Below are 19,604 nucleotides of genomic sequence, written 5' to 3' on the forward strand. Positions count from 1 at the left end.
ACCTGCATACAGATTTCTCAAGAGGTAGGTCAGGTGGTCTGGTATTCCCATCTCTTTCAGAATTTTCCAGAGTTTTTTGTGATCCACACAGTCAAAGGTGTTGGCATAGTCAATAAAGCAGAAATAGATGTTTTTCTGAAATTCTCTTGCTTTTTTGATGATCCAGTGGATGTTGGCAATTTGATCTCTGGTTCCTCTGCCTTTTCTAAAACCAGCTTGAACATCTGGAAGTTCACGGTTCACATACTACTGAAGCCTGACTTGGAGAATTTTGAGCATTATGTTGCTAGCATGTGAGATGGGTGTAATTGTGCGGTAGTTTGAACATTCTTTGGCATTGCCTTTCTTTGGGATTGAAATGAAAACGGACCTTTTCCAGTCCTGTGGCCACTGCTGAGTTTTCCAAATTTGCTGGCATATTGTGTGCAGCACTTTCACAGCATCATATTTTAGGATTTGAAATAGCTCAACTGGAATTCCATCACCTCCATTAGCTTTGTTTGTAATGATGCTTCCTAAGGCCCACTGGACTTCACATTCCAGGATGTCTGGCTCTAGGTGAGTGACCACACCATCATGATCATCTGGATTGTGGAGATCTTTTTTTGTATAGTTCTTCTGTGTATTGTTGCCACCTCTTCTTAATATCTTCTGCTTCTGTTAGTTCCATACTATTTCTGTCCTTTATTGAGCCCATTTAAGATGGCCTCAAAGGCCATAACTTTGTCATTATTTTACTATTGTCTGCCCTCTTGGAGTCACTTATATCTGTGGTCTCTGTGCAGAGGAACTACTGTAATTATGGCTACTGGGCATCTTTTCCCGGTTTTCCTCTCAGTGACATCACACCAGGAACTCACGCCAGGCTGCAACAGGAGCATTTACACCACAGAAATTGGCAACAGTTATGAATAAGCTTTTCCCATTTATTTGTAACTGCCACTTAGGAGTTACCCAGCACACTGCACTTTTGGGTGAGCAGAGAGAACAGGACATAGTCCGGCTAGCCTGCCCCTTCCAGACCCATCCATGGCAGTCACAGGCCACGTGTCTGGAAGGCCTGAGAACTGTATCTGCACTGTGTAAGCTGCGGACTAAAGGATTTTAACTGCGAGCACTTTCTTTGACTTCATTGACACTTTGGAGGAGTTCTGAGTTAGCAAAGTTGCTTTTTATATCTTCATCCTGGCTTACCTTGACATCTGGTATTTACACAAACTGAGATTTCAGGGCAGGGCGGTTGGAGGCCAAGGGCAGCTCCTGGAGACAGATGGGCAGAGTGTCTGCCTTGGCAGCATCTGCAGCATGGGCAGCAGCAGTCCAAGGAGGCACCACTGACCTGCGGGTGGGCAGAGCCTGCCTGCCCAGCCATGCCTTTGGCATCAGGCGGGAAGGATCAGAGCTGACAGTTGTCACAATGAGGGCAACCTCACTGTGGAGTATGGTCACCCAGAAAGGTGGGTGATACAGGGCTTTTTAGATGGAAGTGTGACTGATATGTTGCACACGGGCCTATTGATGGACCTGCTTATGAAGATGCAGCAACTGAATGTGTGGTTTATGATGATCTTAGCCTTATGCATTGTCGTATGGATCCTCATGGGAAAAACAAGCACAGCCACAAACTCAGTTTTGCTCACAGTATGAGAAAATGAAAGCCACCTTTGGAGTGGAAAGTACTTGTTACCTGGAAGACAGACAGGAGCCTGCAATTATTACCTTTTCACTGTACAAGTAAAAAAGAAAACATCCATCAAATCAACTTTTTTTTTCTGGAAAACACACACGCCCACAAAGATGCATTTGAATACTCCCACAAATTCATATTTAAGAACAGTGTTTTTCACGTCAGAACGGTAATCACAAAGGAACCCAAAGGAAAAAAGCAGGCACATCCACAATATATCCCCACTGTGTTGGGTCCATCATCCTTAACTTTGTGAATTGTCACACCCCCGGGATGAATGATGAGAATATAACAGGTTGCAGAATTGGAGAACATGAAATCTTTGTTCCCAATGGCAAAACATGTTTTTCTCATTTTCATCAGAATGTGTGATCCATGCCATTTGAAATCAAATTCCAAACACGACGAGCCATTAGTGTAATAGCTCATTACTAACAGTGGTCTTATAAATAATACATTCTTATCATGCACACGCAGCTCGCCGCGAAGCCAGCAAAAGGTATTTCAGGCCATGGAAGTTGCGCTGCGCCAGCGTGGCTGTAGATGAGAAGGACATCTCCATGTGAACCAAGATGGATGCCAATTTTCCCTGCCGAGAGGGAGGCTGGCCGTCTCTCCCTGCACATATGGTAGATGGATTGGTTAATCAGCGTCTGCTGAGTCTTGGGCCTAAAATTACAGAGAAGCCAGACAACTGCGGCTACCACAGCCTTTGTTCACACGTGCAAACAAGACAAACAATCACTTGCTATTTGGGAAAAAAATTAAAATGTTTATTTTGGACTTTTATTGAAGTGTCGATGGATTTGTAAAACAGCTGTGTGAATCCAGCCTTTTGCAGTTAGTATTTGCGGGGGCCTGTAAAGAAAAGAATATGCATGGAAAAAAATTCATTAGAAAAAAATTCCTCTTGTATCCTAGCATTTGGGAGAATTACAGGGAATCTCATATTTACTTTTCAAACACATCTTGGAGAACAAACAGTTTTGAGCCAGAAGATACATTTGAGAATGAATAGCTTAATAGCTAACTTTTTTTCCCTCTAAAAGAGTGTTGTATCTTTTTGCTCTACTTTAGGTAGTATTAACCATTTTATCCAACTGGGCATTTATGGAATGATGTTGCATCCTTAGGATCTGGGAGTTCTGACAATTGTTGAGCTCTTCTGACTGAGTGGTTGTCTCAAGAAATAAAATCTGAACTCTGGAGGGCTAGAGCCCACCCAGTAAATGCTGTTTTCTTGTAAGAGCTGTCAGAGTCAAATCAGTTACCAGAATTTGCTTAGAACCCACATAAAGATCAAAGGAATTATTTATGCGAAATGTGTTTATTTTTCTTCTTCCCAATTTTACTGAGCTAGAATTGATATATAACATTGTATAAGTTTAAGGTGTCCAACCTAATATTTTGATATATGTATATATTGTAAAATAATCACTATGAGTGAGAATAGTTAACCCGAGAACTCTGTATTCCTTCTTGCCTCCTTAAAAATTTTAAATGCCTTCCTTGCAGAGAAGAGTGAATCCAGAATTACTAAAGGAACATAGTAAAGAATTTCAATCACAGTCATCAGTCAATGTGGCAGTAAAATTTGATAGAATTGAAATTTGTTGTTAATTTATATGTCAGTACCAGTAATAGGCCTAGATCAGCTAGTCACTTATGAAAAGATATGTTGTTTTCTCCACTCAGAATACTTATGATCCCAAATGTGTTGCATCTTTCCCACACCAGCCAATTCTCCAGCTTCTAGTCACTAGATGGGTATCTTGCAGTCTAATTCACTTTCTGATACTGCTCAGCCTTAGTGCAGACCCCACAGATTTAGGGCTCAGGCCCACAAAATTGCCCCCATCAGATGTCATTCACAAGCCCCAGATTGTCCCCTGTGCTTTTAACTGACCAGCGATAACTCACGGGTTCCCATGACCCCCTTGGTCATGTTTGAGAACCTGCTGGAAGGGTTCATAGAGCTCAGGTGATGCTTTACTTGCCATCATGGGTTCACTGTAAAGGATATAGCTCAGGATCAGGAAATGGAAGAGATGCACTGGACAAGGTGGGGAGGGCGGGGGGAGCTTCCATGCCCTCTCTGGGCCCACCACTGCCTGGCATTTCCGTGTGTTCACCAGCACGGAGGCTTGGGAACCCCATTGTTCAGGTGTTTTCCTAGTTTTCCATTAACAGTTGATTAAATCTTTGGCTGTGATGGCGGCACTCACTCTCCGGCTCCTCTCCCCTTCTCAGAGGTCGAGGTGCTGTGTGCTTAGTCACTCAGTTGTGTCCAACTCTTAGTAACCCCGTGAACTGCAGCCCACCAGGCTCTGTCCATGGGGATTCTCCAGGCAAGAATACTGGAGTGGGTTGCCATTTCCTCCTCCAGGGAATCTTCCTGACCCAGGGATCGAACCCAGGCCTCTCACATTTCAGGCAGATTCTTTACTGTCTGAGCCTCCAGGGAAGCCCCGGAGGTTGAGGGAACATGGCTGAAAGTTCCAAGCCTCTAATCACATGGCTGATTCCTCTGGTAACCAGTTCCCATCCTCTGAAAGTGACCTCATTAGCATAAACTCACGGGCCATTGAAAGGGGCTTATTATGAAGAATAAAAGACTCTCCTTTCAGGAAATTATGAGTGTTTTATGAACTTTGAGCCAGGAGTGAAGGATGAAGACCAAATATTTCTTATTATATCTCACTGTCACCCTCATCTTCCCACTGATGTATTCCTCGTCAGAGGCCTAAAATGATGACGGCCATTGCAGGAGGTTTAGAATCAGGTAGGATGCTGAGAGGGCTTCTCTGGTGGTTCAGACAGTAAAGAATCCGACTGCAATGTGGGAGACCTGGGTTTGATCCCTGGGTTGGGAAGACCCCCTGGAGGAGGGCATAGCAACCCACTCCAGTATTCTTGCCTGGAAAATCCCCGTGGACAGAGGAGCCTGGCGGGCTACAGTTCGTGGGGTCACAAAGAGTCAGACATGGCTGAGTGACACAGCACAGCACAGGATGCTGGGAGGTGATTATGTTGTAGATCAGACACACCTGGTGAACAGGTGCAATGAGTTTATTTCTCTCAGAACTTTCCAATAAACCTCCTTCCTCTCATCTCCTCCCCATGAGACCATCCAGTCAAATATATGTTCAAGAGAATGAAAGAAATAAGTCTTCCCACGTGGTGCTAGTTGTAAAGAATCCACCTGCCAATGGAGGAGACTCAAGAGATGCAGGTTCTATCCCAGCATAGGGAAGATCCCCTGGAAAAGGAAATGGTGACCCACTCCAGTGTTCTTGCCTGGGAAATCCTGTGGACAGAGGAGTCTGGTGGTCTGCAGTCCATGGGGTCACAAAAAGTTGGGCACAATTTGAGCACGTGCACACACACACACACACACACACGAAAATTGAACAGTACCTACCTGATGAGGAGAAAATTATTAACTTGTTCTAAATTGGGGTCAACCAGATGGCCACTAGAAATAATGGCTGGTCTTCCTTGGAACTGCATTGTGGAGGGGAGGAAAGTAGACAGGAGGGTTGGGCTTGCAGTAGGGAAATGAAAGGATTTAGGGCAGGCAGGGGTATTGTTTGGGCAAAGTTTCCCCTCAAGAACACCATGACAGCCTCCTAAGTTCCAGCCCCATCTCTAGGATGGTCATCCATGATGGATTGTCCTCCATCCAAGGTGGCCATCCGCGACATTGTTTTTGAGCCTGTCGTGTGCTGTGCACTGCGCCTGACCATAGGGTGCTCCTCCCTCATACAGCTCCAGGGGCCCACGGGCAGGGGCTCATGGGAGTTTCACGGTGCCCATTCACCTGAGGTCGGATGGTCATGAGATGTCTTGGACATTTCAGGTGGAAGGTGTGGCTGTCGGGTTCATGAGTGTGTGCTCACAAGTGAACCTGCAGCTCCTGCACAAGTGCTTTGACCTGGGACCCTTCCATGGCCTCTGCATCCCGCATCAGGACGACATCCTAGAACCACCCCAGGAGTTCAGCATCCATGAAAGTTCAGGTACAGTGGTTGTCACAGGAGCACGTGGGGATGGAGCTTTGTGCGCTGTGCTGTGCTTTTGACTCTGTGCTGGAAGTGGGTGGTGGCACCTGCTGGGCAACTGTGTCCCCAGTCCCCTTCCAGGAGTGGTTCCTGGTGCCTCACAACCTTGCGCCTGTATCTGTGAGCACAGAGGGTCAAGGGGCATGGCCCTGGGTAGACACCATGGCCTTGCCACTGAAGGTCTTCTGAATTCAGAATGTCTACCAATGTCTAACAATGTTCATTATTAGAGTAGAGGTAAGTTGTGGTGAAATAATTGACAGCGTTTCAAGATTTTACTTGCGCATACACATAGAACCCAAAGCCTGAATATCATAAGTGAATCTTTTAAGTCAAGAACTAGAGAAATTCTGTATGTCCTTAAGTTTTTATTTTATTTTTTTAAATTGAAGTATGGTTGATTTATATTAGTTTCAGGTATACAGTAAAGTGATTCATTTATACAAATATATTCAGATATATGTATATATGCCTTTAAGTTGTAACCCCAACAATTAGTGCTTCTGTGTTTATGTCATCAACAACTTATTATGTAATACAGGTCTATTGCAAGTAGTCATTTTAAAATTGCTTATTTTTAGCCATCTACAATATTAGAACTGATTTTAAAATCACGTCTGTATTAGGATTTTCACCAGGTGAAACTGGGTCATCTCAAACTTTGGTATTTTAACAAAGTCTCCGTGCACCCATGAGCATCTTTGAGGTTAAGTGTTCTGTTTCTTAAATCAAGGAGATGCAGCAGGGTATGTAAATCTAGTTCTCCAAACCTAGGTTTCCTCATTTGTGAAATAGGAAGAGTAGTAACACCTCCCACGAAGGGGCATCGTGGGGTCTGACTGAGATCACTCAGGTCCAGGGCTTTATTCAGCATCTCCATCAAACTTAGTGCTCCATCAGCATGGTTCCTTGTTTTGAGCGGTCATTATCCATCACTTTGTGGTTGGTCTTTCACTTACATGAGTCTTCCCAGGTTAACATCTAGGCATCTTGAATTGCTCTGCTTTCTTGTGTCTGAAAGACTATATCAAGATTTTGCTCTTGTCTGCCAGTCTGAGCTCCATTTTTATGTTTGTTTTTGAAGACAACTGTTGCATCAATATACTGTTATTTGGCATTGTTCAGCATAGGTAATGTGTGCACTTTCTGTGTACATATACTCATATTTCAGTTTTTTTGCATAAAATAAATGCTTCTAGATGTAAAAAAAAAAAAAAGATTGTTCAAAAATAGGAAGAGGAGCATGTGGGGATAAGCAGAGGACTCGTTGATCTAAACAACAACAGGTGTTGGTTTGGCAGATCTTATCGGCTGGACAGGAAACCAAGCGCATGGAGCTGGTCAGAACTCACACGGGTCACAAAGACCTTTCAGAGCTGTAGCTGGAGAGGGAGATCCCTTCTGTATTAATAAGACCTTTGAGGTCTTTATTGTTTCATGGTGAAGGCTGGCTTGCCCTTGCTTCTCAGTTAAGACATACAGGAGTGTTCTGAAGGAACCTTCAGCATGAGACAGTCTTAAATAATATATTATCATTGTCACTTTCGAATGTATAAATTCTTCTTGAAAGCAGCATTCAATGGGTTTTATGGCTTAGTTTTCTCATGCCTAAAATGGAGATAAAAATAGTATCAAAACCAGAAAGTTGTTGGGATGGTTAAATGTTAGAATCTACATGACAACCTTAGCTCTCTGCCGAGCATGGAGTAAGTTCAGAAAAAATTAAGGCTGTTTTGCCTCTCCCCTTGATTGTTGTCATTATTAAAAACAAGTTGAGGGACTTCCTGGTAGTCCAGTGGTTAAGACTTCACCTTCCGGAGCAGGGGGTATGGGTTTGATCTCTGATCAGGGGACTAAGATCCCACATACCCCTCAGCCAAAAAACTATAACATACGGAAGCAGTACTGTAAAATAGTCAATAAAGACTTTTTAAATGGTCCACATAAAAAAAATCTTTAGAAAAATGTTGAAAAGAGATGGTTTCCTTTCAGTGTGTTTCTGAGTAGCTCTGAAGTTACATAGAATGACTCATAGATGTTACATAGATGTTCCTATCTTAGAAACTTTATGGGCAGGAACACAATTCAAAATTTAGACCTAACCCTGGACTTAAAAACACATAATCTGTTTAGCCAAAGTATGTCTGTTTAGCAAAAGCCCCAGAGATATGGAAACTGAAAGAAGTCTTACTACTCTCTCTACCACTTTTAATATTTTTACCTAAAATTAGTTGATCTAGGACAGGATGGTAGCTAAAGGAAATAGGAAAATTTCTCTTGTCATTTTGTGTGTCTTGTTTATTTTTGAAAATCCAGCTCCACTAATAAAAAGGTGATTATGAAGTTTCGTTACCAGGAAACACTACTGTAGACTTCCAAATAACTCAGGGATGGATTCACAAATCAACAGCTCATTATATTCCAGAAAAGAGTCACTGGCACATTTTGCTTCCCCCTTCACATCAACAGCAACAAAGAATGAGGCTCCAGAGAAAACTGGAAATGTGTTGTGATCCTGTCCTTTTTAATCTGGTGAAAGTCTCAAGTTAAAGGAAATATAATTTCTCTAAAATACGAGCTAAAATTCTTGCTTCAGTGGACACACAGTTGTGCCTTATGCTTTCAATTTTGTTTATGCTTTTTTACCTTTCAAAGGATTTTCATATGTATTGTCTCATTTTATCCTCATGACTTGATGTACAAGAGCTAAGAAAGGTGCATTCATGTGTGCTGTGTTGCTTCAGTCATGTTTGGCTCTTTGCAACCCCATGGACTGCAGCCTGCCCGGCTCCTCTGTCCATAGGATTCTCCAGGCAAGAATACTGGAGTGGGTTGCCATGCCCTTCTCCAGGGAAATCTTTCTAACTCAGGAGTTGAAACCACATCTCCTGGGTCTCTTGCCTTGGCAGGTAGGTTCTTCACCACTGGCACCACCTGGGAAAGGTGACCCCTGCTGCCCAAATTCACAAAAGGTGTTACAGCTCAGCAGGGGCTGACCCAGAACCCAGCTCAGCCTTCCACTTGACTTTTTGTCTAGGGTGGCTATGACAAAAACTCTAGTGGTGGGTCTACTATACAAATACAAATTCACTTCAGTGAATTATTGAATGAGTTACCACTTTTAGGAGCTCTCAGTGATGTGTGTGTGTGTGTGTGTGTGTGTGTGTGTGTGTATGCTCTGGGCAACTCCCATCTTCTGGACTCTTCAGCTCTTGTGTCTATGGGATTTGCCAGGACTGTGCACGGCCAATCTGTCCTGTGCCAGAGGTGGGCAGGAAGTACCAGGACATTGAGAACCCAGGAGCAGCCTCTGATTCTCCATTTCTTCTTCGAAAAATATTTATTTACTTATTTGGCTGTGTCAGGATCTTAGTTGCAGCACATGGGATCTTTCATTGCTTAGTTGCCCTGTAGCATGTGGGATCTTAGTACCTTGACCAGGGATCAAACCCGAGTCCCCTGCACTGGGAGGTGGGCTCTTAACCACTGGACCACTGGGAAAGTCCCCCAGCTTCCCTGTTTCTTGTCCCTGCTCCCCTACTGATATCTTCTCCATCAACTCTCAGATAGACAGTTGTGCTCAAATCCTTGACTCAGGGTCTGCTTCTGAGAGAACCCACCCCAACACACTGCTGGTCTAGTCTTTCCCCACTAACTGTGAAAACATTTACTTACTACAGCTGAAAGGAGTTGAGGTATAAATGCCTCAGCTCCCTCACCCCTTGGTGGGATAGCTTTGAGATTTGAGTTTTGCATTGTTTCTCAGAGCTCCTCCAGGAGATGAAGTTCCAGCTAGTGATCCATGTGATGACATATGTTTCATTAGCTGCCTTCCTTTCCTTTCGCTCTTCCTAACCTCCCTACTATGCTTCCTGAATCACCTCCCAAGTAAACTGCTTGTTCTCAGGTCCTTGACTCAAGGTAGGGTCTCATCCCACCAGCTGTGAAACAATTTCATGCCATCCTCCACCCCTCCAAGCAGAGTGACAACATCATGGCTCAACATTCCAGAGCTCATACAGTGGTCCCCATTCTTTATTTTTTCCAACCAAATTATTTATTAAGCAAAGAAACAAAAATGCAGTTTGCTAGCTTCTTTAGGTAAAGATCTTAAAATATTTAAATCTTTGTAATATGATGCTGATTATTTCTAATGATTTAACAATATCGAAGTTACATGATTCACTGTATTTCTGAATACAGAAACCATTTAACCTATATGGAATTTAGTTATCAAGTTCCTCATTCTTTAGCTACTGTACATATTGTGATCAGCTGCCATCTCATCATTTCAGCCGTGTCCAAAGTTTCCATTGGATCTAAAAGTGTAACCATGCACATTCACTTTGCATTTTACTTGAATAATTTGTATATGATCCCATTTTTTTAGCCACTGGTTCTTCATCTATAAATTGTTACACACACTTGTAAATTTGGGTTTTTAGCTACTAAACTTTGAGACTAAATTGGGACCAATGGAAACAAAGTCTAAGGATGCAGATTTTGTACAGTTTAAGGAAAATCTAGTAAACGTTTATTTTTTAAGTGGAGTACCTCGTTTAGAAGTAGCCAAGTTCCCCCAGACATTGGAAAAATTCATGAATAGTCATAAGTCTCAGGAAAGGGCTTTCTACTTGTATGGGAGGTTGTACTGAATGAGACCCAAGATCCCTCAAATGCCAGGAGTCTGAAAGCTGAGGGAACAAGCAGCAGGATGCTCCCTCCATATGCTGGCAGTTTATGAATATTTTCCTTCAGTGACAATAAAATGGCTCCAAACAATATGTATTTTTTCCAGTTGGCTCCACCGCTGGCCCAGCCCAGCGACTGCAAATCAAGCTGTGTCTTTTGTTCCCTGCATCATTACAATGAAGACTTTGGAACCAGAAGTGAGCTAGCAATTTTCTTGCTGATGCATAAGGCAAAATAGGGCACAGCCTGCATTTCCACAGCTGCCCTGGCATTGACACATTTACCAGTTAAAAACAAGCGAAAGATGAAACTTTTGTTTGTCATGCAGGCTGGTGTGACCTGGAGAGTGAGAGTCTTGGTTTTGAAAGAGTCCTGCAAAGTGAATCTCAATACATGCACAGGGGCCAGCACATGTAGGCTCCGAGCACCTCGATGTGCCCTTGGCCGGGAGAGATACAATTTCACACAACAGAATCGTGGGTGTCCTGAAGAATAACCAATGCAGCCTCTTATAACCAGCCCACCCAGGAAAAGTACTGCTTAATCTACATTTAAAAGGCCCTTCAAAATATAATTTTCACAACATTTCCATATAGCAATGTTGCCTTTTAAATGAAAGATAATCGCTCATTGTCAGGAAATGTTCCCTTATGTCTTATTTAAATTTCTTTTATTGCACTTACATTTGCTTCTTACTCTCAGTCTCTCCTCTGCAGGGAGGAGGAATATGGAGGGCTGAGAAACAGCCCTCAAGTCTTATTTAATCAAGTAGCCCCGGTTGTCTAGCCTCTCTTCCTAAGGTTCTATTTTATGTGTCTGGGTTGCTTTCTGTTTTATACTTTATTCTTCTTTTAACATGGATTCCAAATGTGGATGAAACACTCATCTACAGAGCCTAGCATATTTCCGCCAAGATATTTGGATATTGTATCTCAGACCATGTATTTATTAATACCAGCTAGTACAGTCTATAATTATTGAATTAGTGACCCTCTTAGACTCTGTATGGATTTGTTCAGGCTGTCATAGAAGGGTCCCACAGAATAGGGGGCTTAAACAACAGAAAATCATTTTCTCACAGTTCTGGAGGTGAGAAGTCTGAGATCAAGTTGTCGGCAGGGTGATTTCTTCTGAGGCCTCCCTCCTTGGCTTGTAGATGATCATCTTTTCCTTGTGTCTTCACATGGTTTTCCCTTCTGTTCCTGTCTGTGTCCTAATGTGTGTGTCTGTGTGTCTTCTTATGAGGACACACAGTGGCTTAAGGGCCCACCCATCTGACCTCATATTGCTCTGTCTCTTTCAAGGCCCTTTCTTGGGTCTTCCCTGGTGGTCCAGTGGTTAAGACTTTGTTTTCCAATGCAGGGGGTGCAGGTTCCTGGTTGGGGAGTTAATACCCCACATGCCTTGTGGTCAAAAGAACCAAAACATAAAACAGATGCAATATTGTGACAAATTCAATAAAGACTTTTTAAATGGTTGACATTAAAAACTCTGAAAAATAAACTACAGGCCCTTTGTCCAGATAGTCCCATTCTGAGGTACTAAGGGGTTAGGACTTAAAGCATGAATTTTGTGGGAACATGATTCAGCATTCAGTGACACCTAGGATCCTGTGTTGGCTCTGGAGCCCCATGGCCGAGGCTGCAAGACATGGCAGTAATGTCCCCTGGACCTGATGCTCATACAAAGTCTAATATACTGACTCATATTTGTCACAGCTTGAATTTCATCTTTTTTTAAAAAAAAAAAAAAAAAACAACAAATGTCTTTTTGGTATACAAAGTTAAGAAAATTGCATTCTTCTGAAACTTTAGCCACTCTTGCCAGCTCTAGTTTTCCAGAAGTAACTATGTGAGTTCTAATGGTGTGTTAAAGAAGTTGACAAAACAAATAAATAATTCCAGGCTTATGCCCAGGCTGACACAGTTATCTCCATAGTGACAGTGTTGATGAAAAATTAATCAGTCAATCTAAGAAAGAAATGGGAAATTTTATTCGAGCAAGATTGAGGTTTTTAACCCAGGAACAACCTCTCAGACAGCTCCGAAAATGGTTGCACCTGTTAGAGGTCAAAGCACAGTTGTATAGGTTTTTGAGGCAAAGGGCTGTACTTTCAATGATGTAGATAGTTTTCACAATCCAGATTAAGTACAGAGTGATTCAATTCAGTTCAGCCCCTCAGTTGTGTCCAACTCTTTTCGACCCTGTGGACTGCAGCACGCCAGGCCTCCCTGTCTATCACCAACTCCCGGAGTTTGTCTATCACCAAACGCATGTCCGTTGAGTCGGTGACGCCATCCAAGCACCTCACCCTCTGTCGTCCCCTTCTCCCCACCCCACCTTCAATCTTTCCCAGCATCAGGGTCTTTTCAGATGAGTCAGTTCTTCATATCAGGTGGCCAAAGTATTGGAGTTTCAGCTTCAGCATCAGTCCTTCCAATGAACACCCAGGACTGATCTCCTTTAGGATAGACTGGTCGGATCTCCTTGCAATCCAAGGGATTCTCAAGAGTCTTCTCCAACACCACAGTTCAAAAACATCAATTCTTCAGCACTCAGCTTTCTTTATAGTCCAACTTTCATATCCCTACATGACTACTGGAAAAGCCATAGCTTTGACTAGACAGACCTTTGTTGGCAAAGTAATGTCTTTGCTTTTTAATAAGCTGTCTAGGTTGATCATAACTTTTCTTCAAAGGAGCAAGTGTCTTTTATTTATTTATTTTTTTTTTCCTTTTTTTTTTTTTTAATTTTTATTAGTTGGAGGCTAATTACTTTACATCATTACAGTAGTTTTTGTTATACATTGATATGAATTAGCCATGGATTTACATGTACTCCCCATCCCAGTCCCCCCTCCCACCTCCCTCTCCACCCGATCCCTCTGGGTCTTCCCAGTGCACCAGGCCCGAGCACTTGTCTCATGCACCCAACCAAGGCTGGTGATCTGTTTCACCCTAGATAATATACATGTTTCAATGCTGTTCTCCTGAAACATCCCACCCTCGCCTTCTCCCAGAGTCCACAAGTCTGTTCCATACATCTGAGTCTCTTTTTCTGTTTTGCATATAGGGTTATCGTTACCATCTTTCTAAAGTCCATATATATGTGTTAGTATACTGTAATGGTCTTTATCTTTCTGGCTTACTTTGCTCTGTATAATGGGCTCCAGTTTCATCCATCTCATTAGAACTGATTCAAATGAATTCTTTTTAATGGCTGAGTAATATTCCATGGTGTATATGTACCACAGCTTCCTCATCCATTCGTCTGCTGATGGGCATCTGGGTTGCTTCCATGTCCTGGCTATTATAAACAGTGCTGCAATGAACATTGGGGTGCATGTGTCTCTTTCAGATCTGGTTTCCTTGGTGTGTATGCCCAGAAGTGGGATTGCTGGGTCATACGGCAGTTCTATTTCCAGCTTTTTAAGAAATCTCCACACTGTTTTCCATAGTGGCTGTACTAATTTGCATTCCCACCAACAGTGTAAGAGGGTTCCCTTTTCTCCACACCCTCTCCAGCATTTATTGCTTGTAGACTTTTGGATAGCAGCCATCCTGACTGGTGTATAATGGTACCTCATTGTGGTTTTGATTTGCATTTCTCTGATAATGAGTGATGTTGAGCATCTTTTCATGTGTTTGTTAGCCATCTGTATGTCTTCCTTGGAGAAATGTCTGTTGAGTTCTTTGGCCCATTTTTTGATTGGGTCATTTATTTTTCTGGAGTTGAGCTGGAGGAGTTGCTTGTATATTTTTGAGATTAATCCTTTGTCTGTTGCTTCGACAGACAAAGGATTAATCTCAAAAATATAAAAAACCTCGAATAGCCAAAGTAATCCTGAGAAAGAAGAATGGAACTGGAGGAATCAATCTGCCTGACTTCAGACTCTACTACAAAGCCACAGTCATCAAGACAGTATGGTACTGGCACAAAGACAGAAATATAGATCAATGGAACAGAATAGAAAGCCCAGAGATAAATCCACGAACCTATGGTCACCTTATCTTCGACAAAGGAGGCAAGGATATACAATGGAAAAAAGAAAACCTCTTTAACAAGTGGTGCTGGGAAAACTGGTCAACCACCTGTAAAAGAATGAAACTAGAACACTTTCTAACACCATACACAAAAATAAACTCAAAATGGATTAAAGATCTAAATGTAAGACCAGAAACTATCAAACTCCTAGAGGAGAACATAGGCAAAACACTCTCCGACATAAATCACAGCAGGATCCTCTATGACCCACATCCCAGAATTTCAGAAATAAAAGCAAAAATAAACAAATGGGACCTAATGAAACTTAAAAGCTTTTGCACAACAAAGGAAACTATAAGCAAGGTGAAAAGACAGCCCTCAGATTGGGAGAAAATAATAGCAAACGAAGCAACAGGCAAGTGTCTTTTAATTTCATGGCTGCAGTCACCATCTGCAGTGATTTTGGAGTCCCCCCAAAATAAAGTCTGTCACTGTTTCCACTGTTTCCCCATCTATTTGCCATGAAGTGATCATACTGGATGCAATGATCTTAGTTTTCTGAATGTTGAGTTTTAAGCCAACTTTTTCACTCTCCTCTTTGATTTTCATGAAGAGGCTCTTTAGTTCTTCTTTGTTCTCTGCCATAAGGGTGGTGTCATCTGAATATCTGAGGTTACTGATATTTCTCCCAGCAATCTTGATTCCAGCTTGTGCTTCATCCAGTCCAGCATTTCTCATGATGTACTCTGCATATAAGTTAAATAAGCAGGGTGACAATATACAGCCTTGATGTACTCCTTTCCCGATTTGGAATCAGTCTGTTGTTCCATGTCCAGTTCTAACTGTTGCTTCTTGACCTGCATACAGATTTCTCAGGAGGCAGGTCAGGTGGTCTGGTATCCCCATCTCTTGAAGAATTTTCCACAATTTGTTGTGATCCACACAGTCAAAAGCTTTGGCATAGTCAATAAAGCAGAAATAGATGTTTTTCTGAAACTCTCTTGCTTTTTCGATGATCCAGCGGATGTTGGCAATTTGATATCTATTTCCGCTGCCTTTTCTAAATCCACCTCGAACATCTGGAAGTTCACAGTTCACGTACTGTTGAAGCCTGGCTTGAGAATTTTGAGCATTCTTTTGCTAGCGTGTGAGATGAGTACAATTGTGTGGTAGTTTGAGCGTTCTTTGGCATTGCCTTTCTTTGGGATCGGAATGAGAACTGACCCTTTCCAGTAAAAACAACACCCAGTTGTGAATATGACTGATGATGGAAGTAAAGTCTGATGCTGTAAAGAGCATTATAGCGTAGGAACCTGGAATGTTAGGTCCATGAATCAAAGCAAATTGGAAGTGGTCAAACAGGAGATGGCAAGAGTGAACATTGACATTTTAGGAATCATCAAATTAAAATGGACTGGAATGGGTGAATTTAACTCAGATGACTACAGATATCTACTACTGTGGGCAGGAATCCCTTAGAAGAAATGGAGTAGCCATCATAGTCAACAAAAGAGTCCGAAATGCAGTACTTGGGTACAATCTCAAAAATGACAGAATGATCTCTGTTTGTTTCCAAGGCAAACCATTCAGTATCACAGTACAAAGTGGTGACTCCTCATAAACCCTTACAAGGTCAAGAATGAATATTATCTTTATTTATTTTTCTGGCAGTATTGCATGCCTTGAAGGATCTTAGTTCCTCAACCAAGTATTGAATGTGAGTCCCCCACATTGGAAACGTGGAGGCCTAACCAGTGGGCCACAGGGGAATCCCAGAAATGTTTTCTTTTAAGGAGTTGTTCTGTGGATACTGAGAGAATGTTGCTCTATATAGTTGATCAGGTATTTCTACTAATGAGGAGTTTGGTCCATCCATAACACAGAAGAGGAGAGAGAGGAGAACAAGGGACATAGAAAAATGTTTATGTTTAGATTTTCCTTGACTTGCCTTAGAGTACAAATTTTAACTTCATTAACAGTATAAATGCTTGCATGGGTTTTCCAGGTGGAACCCTTGGGCTGGTATCATACCAGGAAGGAGGCAGTCAGGGCTGGAAACCAGTCTTGTTAGGGTCATTGCCCGGGAAAGTCTTTGATTACTTACCCATCTTCATTCAGGTACTGGTTTCTAAGCCCTTTTGTTTTTTGTTTTTTTTATATGTTTTTTATTTTTTATTTTTTCCATTTCTTTTTTTTCTTTTTTTTTTCATTTATTTTTATTAGTTGGAGGCTAATTACTTCACAACATTGCAGTGGGTTTTGTCATACATTGACATGAATCAGCCATGGAGTTACATGTATTCCCCATCCCGATCCCCCCTCCCACCTCCCTCTCGACCCGATTCCTCTGGGTCTTCCCAGTGCACCAGGCCTGAGCACTTGTCTCATGCATCCCACCTGGGCTGGTGATCTGTTTCACTATAGATAATATACATGTTGTTCTCTCGAAACATCCCACCCTCGCCTTCTCCCAGAGTCCACAAGTCTGTTCTATACATCTGAGTCTCTTTTTCTGTTTTGCATATAGGGTTATCGTTACCATCTTTCTAAATTCCATATATATGTGTTAGTATGCTGTAATGTTCTTTATCTTTCTGGCTTACTTCACTCTGTATAATGGGCTCCAGTTTCATCCATCTCATTAGAACTGATTCAAATGAATTCTTTTTAACGGCTGAGTAATATTCCATGGTGTATATGTACCACAGCTTCCTTATCCATTCATCTGCTGATGGGCATCTAGGTTGTTTCCATGTCTTGGCTATTATAAACAGTGCTGCGATGAACATTGGGGTACACGTGTCTCTTTCAGATCTGGTTTCCTCGGTGTGTATGCCCAGAAGTGGTATTGCTGGGTCATATGGCAGTTCTATTTCCAGTTTTTTAAGAAATCTCCACACTGTTCTCCATAGTGGCTGTACTAGTTTGCATTCCCACCAACAGTGTAAGAGGGTTCCCTTTTCTCCACACCCTTTCCAGCATTTATTGCTTGTAGACTTTTGGATAGCAGCCATCCTGACTGGCGTGTAATGGTACCTCATTGTGGTTTTGATTTGGATTTCTCTGATAATGAGTGATGTTGAGTATCTTTTCATGTGTTTGTTAGCCATCTGTATGTCTTCTTTGGAGAAATGTCTGTTTAGTTCTTTGGCCCATTTTTTGATTGGGTCATTTATTTTTCTGGAATTGAGCTGCAGGATTTGCTTGTATATTTTTGAGATTAATCCTTTGTCTGTTGCTTCATTTGCTATTATTTTCTCCCAATCTGAGGGCTGTCTTTTCACCTTGCTTATAGTTTCCTTTGTTGTGCAAAAGCTTTTAAGTTTCATTAGGTCCCATTTGTTTATTTTTGCTTTTATTTCCAATATTCTGGGAGGTGGGTCATAGAGGATCCTGTTGTGATTCATGTCGGAGAGTGTTTTGCCTATGTTCTCCTCTAGGAGTTTTATAGTTTCTGGTCTTACATTTAGATCTTTAATCCATTTTGAGTTTATTTTGGTGTATGGTGTTAGAAAGTGCTCTAGTTTCATTCTTTTACAAGTGGTTGACCAGTTTTCCCAGCACCACTTGTTAAAGAGGTTGTCTTTTTTCCATTGTATATCCTTGCCTCCTTTGTCAAAGATAAGGTGTCCATAGGTTCATGGATTTATCTCTGGGCCTTCTATTCTGTTCCATTGATCTATATTTCTGTCTTTGTGCCAGTACCATACTGTCTTGATGACTGTGGCTTTGTAGTATAGTCTGAAGTCAAGCAGGTTGATTCCTCCAGTTCCATTCTTCTTTCTCAAGATTACTTTGGCTATTCGAGGTTTTTTGTATTTCCATACAAACTGTGAAATTATTTCTTCTAGTTCTGTGAAAAATACCGTTGGTAGCTTGATAGGGATTGCATTGAATCTATAGATTGCTTTGGGTAGTATAGCCATTTTGACAATATTGATTCTTCCAATCCATGAACACAGTATGTTTCTCCATCTGTTTATGTCCTCTTTGATTTCTTTCATCAGTGTTTTATAGTTTTCTATGTATAACAAGACAAGGGTGCCCACTCTCACCACTACTATTCAACATAGTTTTGGAAGTTTTGGCCACAGCAATCAAAGCAGAAAAAGAAGTAAAAGGAATCCAGATAGGAAAAGAAGAAGTGAAACTCTCGCTGTTTGCAGATGACATGATCCTCTACATAGAAAACCCTAAAGACTCTACCAGAAAATTACTAGAGCTAATCAACGAATACAGTAAAGTTGCAGGATATAAAATTAACACACAGAAATCTCTTGCATTCCTATACACTAACAATGAGAAAACAGAAAGAGAAATTAAGGAAACAATATCATTCACCATTGCAACAAAAAGAATAAAATACTTAGGAGTATATCTACCTAAAGAAACAAAAGACCTATACATAGAAATCTAAGCCCTTTTGTATGCCTTTAAAGACAGCGGCTACAGATGAGGGCACCTTCTGAAGACTCCCCAATTCTGCTGGGAGCTGGATGTCTGGGAGGAGTGGTCTTATCCGCCTCATCAGCACTGGGAGCCACTAGCTAAGTGATGACTCTGCTGCATTCACCAGTCAGATCCGTTTCTCAGCAGTTGAAATACAAATGCATTTGTACATAGGGCCTTGAGGTCTTTGAGAGAAAAGTGGTTTTATTTATATTCGTTATGATCATTATGTACTGGGATTATTTTCTCAGTAGGCAGCATGTCTTTTGCCCATATTTATGAAGCAGGGGAGAAGGCATTTAATGAATTTCAAGAGTGTGTTTGACTGTAAAACATGTCTCTCTTACCACATTCACATGTAAATAGCCCTTTTATTTGTTCTCTCTGGTGACCTTTCTTCTTTTGGGGGTAGATCACAGTTTGTTGTTGTTTTCCATTTCAAAATGGGAGGCTGAATGATAATAATGAAAGATTATGCAAAAAATCCATGTTTAAAATAATGTTGATATGGCACTTGTGTTGCAGGATAATTATAGTAATTTGGCCATTACACTATATGGAGTCAGGAGTTAGTTGCTAGAAAACACGGTGATAGGGGTGATTCAGAGGGTTTTCATCCCAACAGGCTGTTTGATCCTGCTGACTTTTCTCTTGAAAATCAATTGCTTATGATGAATACTCTGAATTCTCCCTTGATTACATTGGCTGACAGTGGGCTGCACCCATTGCAT

General features: G+C 41.7%; 1 protein-coding gene across 7 annotated transcripts in view; it reads left to right on the top strand.

Moving 5' to 3' along the window:
- CFAP61 (cilia and flagella associated protein 61) overlaps nt 1–19,604 on the top strand; it is a 238,393-nt gene that overhangs the window by 39,253 nt on the left and 179,536 nt on the right. For all 7 annotated transcript variants that reach the window (XM_070472210.1, XM_070472212.1, XM_020878437.2 and 4 more), the window contains exon 8: nt 5,547–5,706. In XM_070472210.1, coding sequence (XP_070328311.1) covers nt 5,547–5,706 — 160 coding nt within the window. The remainder of the gene's footprint in view (nt 1–5,546; nt 5,707–19,604) is intronic.

Source organism: Odocoileus virginianus, chromosome 9, assembly GCF_023699985.2.
Source record: "Odocoileus virginianus isolate 20LAN1187 ecotype Illinois chromosome 9, Ovbor_1.2, whole genome shotgun sequence".
Lineage (NCBI taxonomy): Eukaryota > Metazoa > Chordata > Mammalia > Artiodactyla > Cervidae > Odocoileus > Odocoileus virginianus.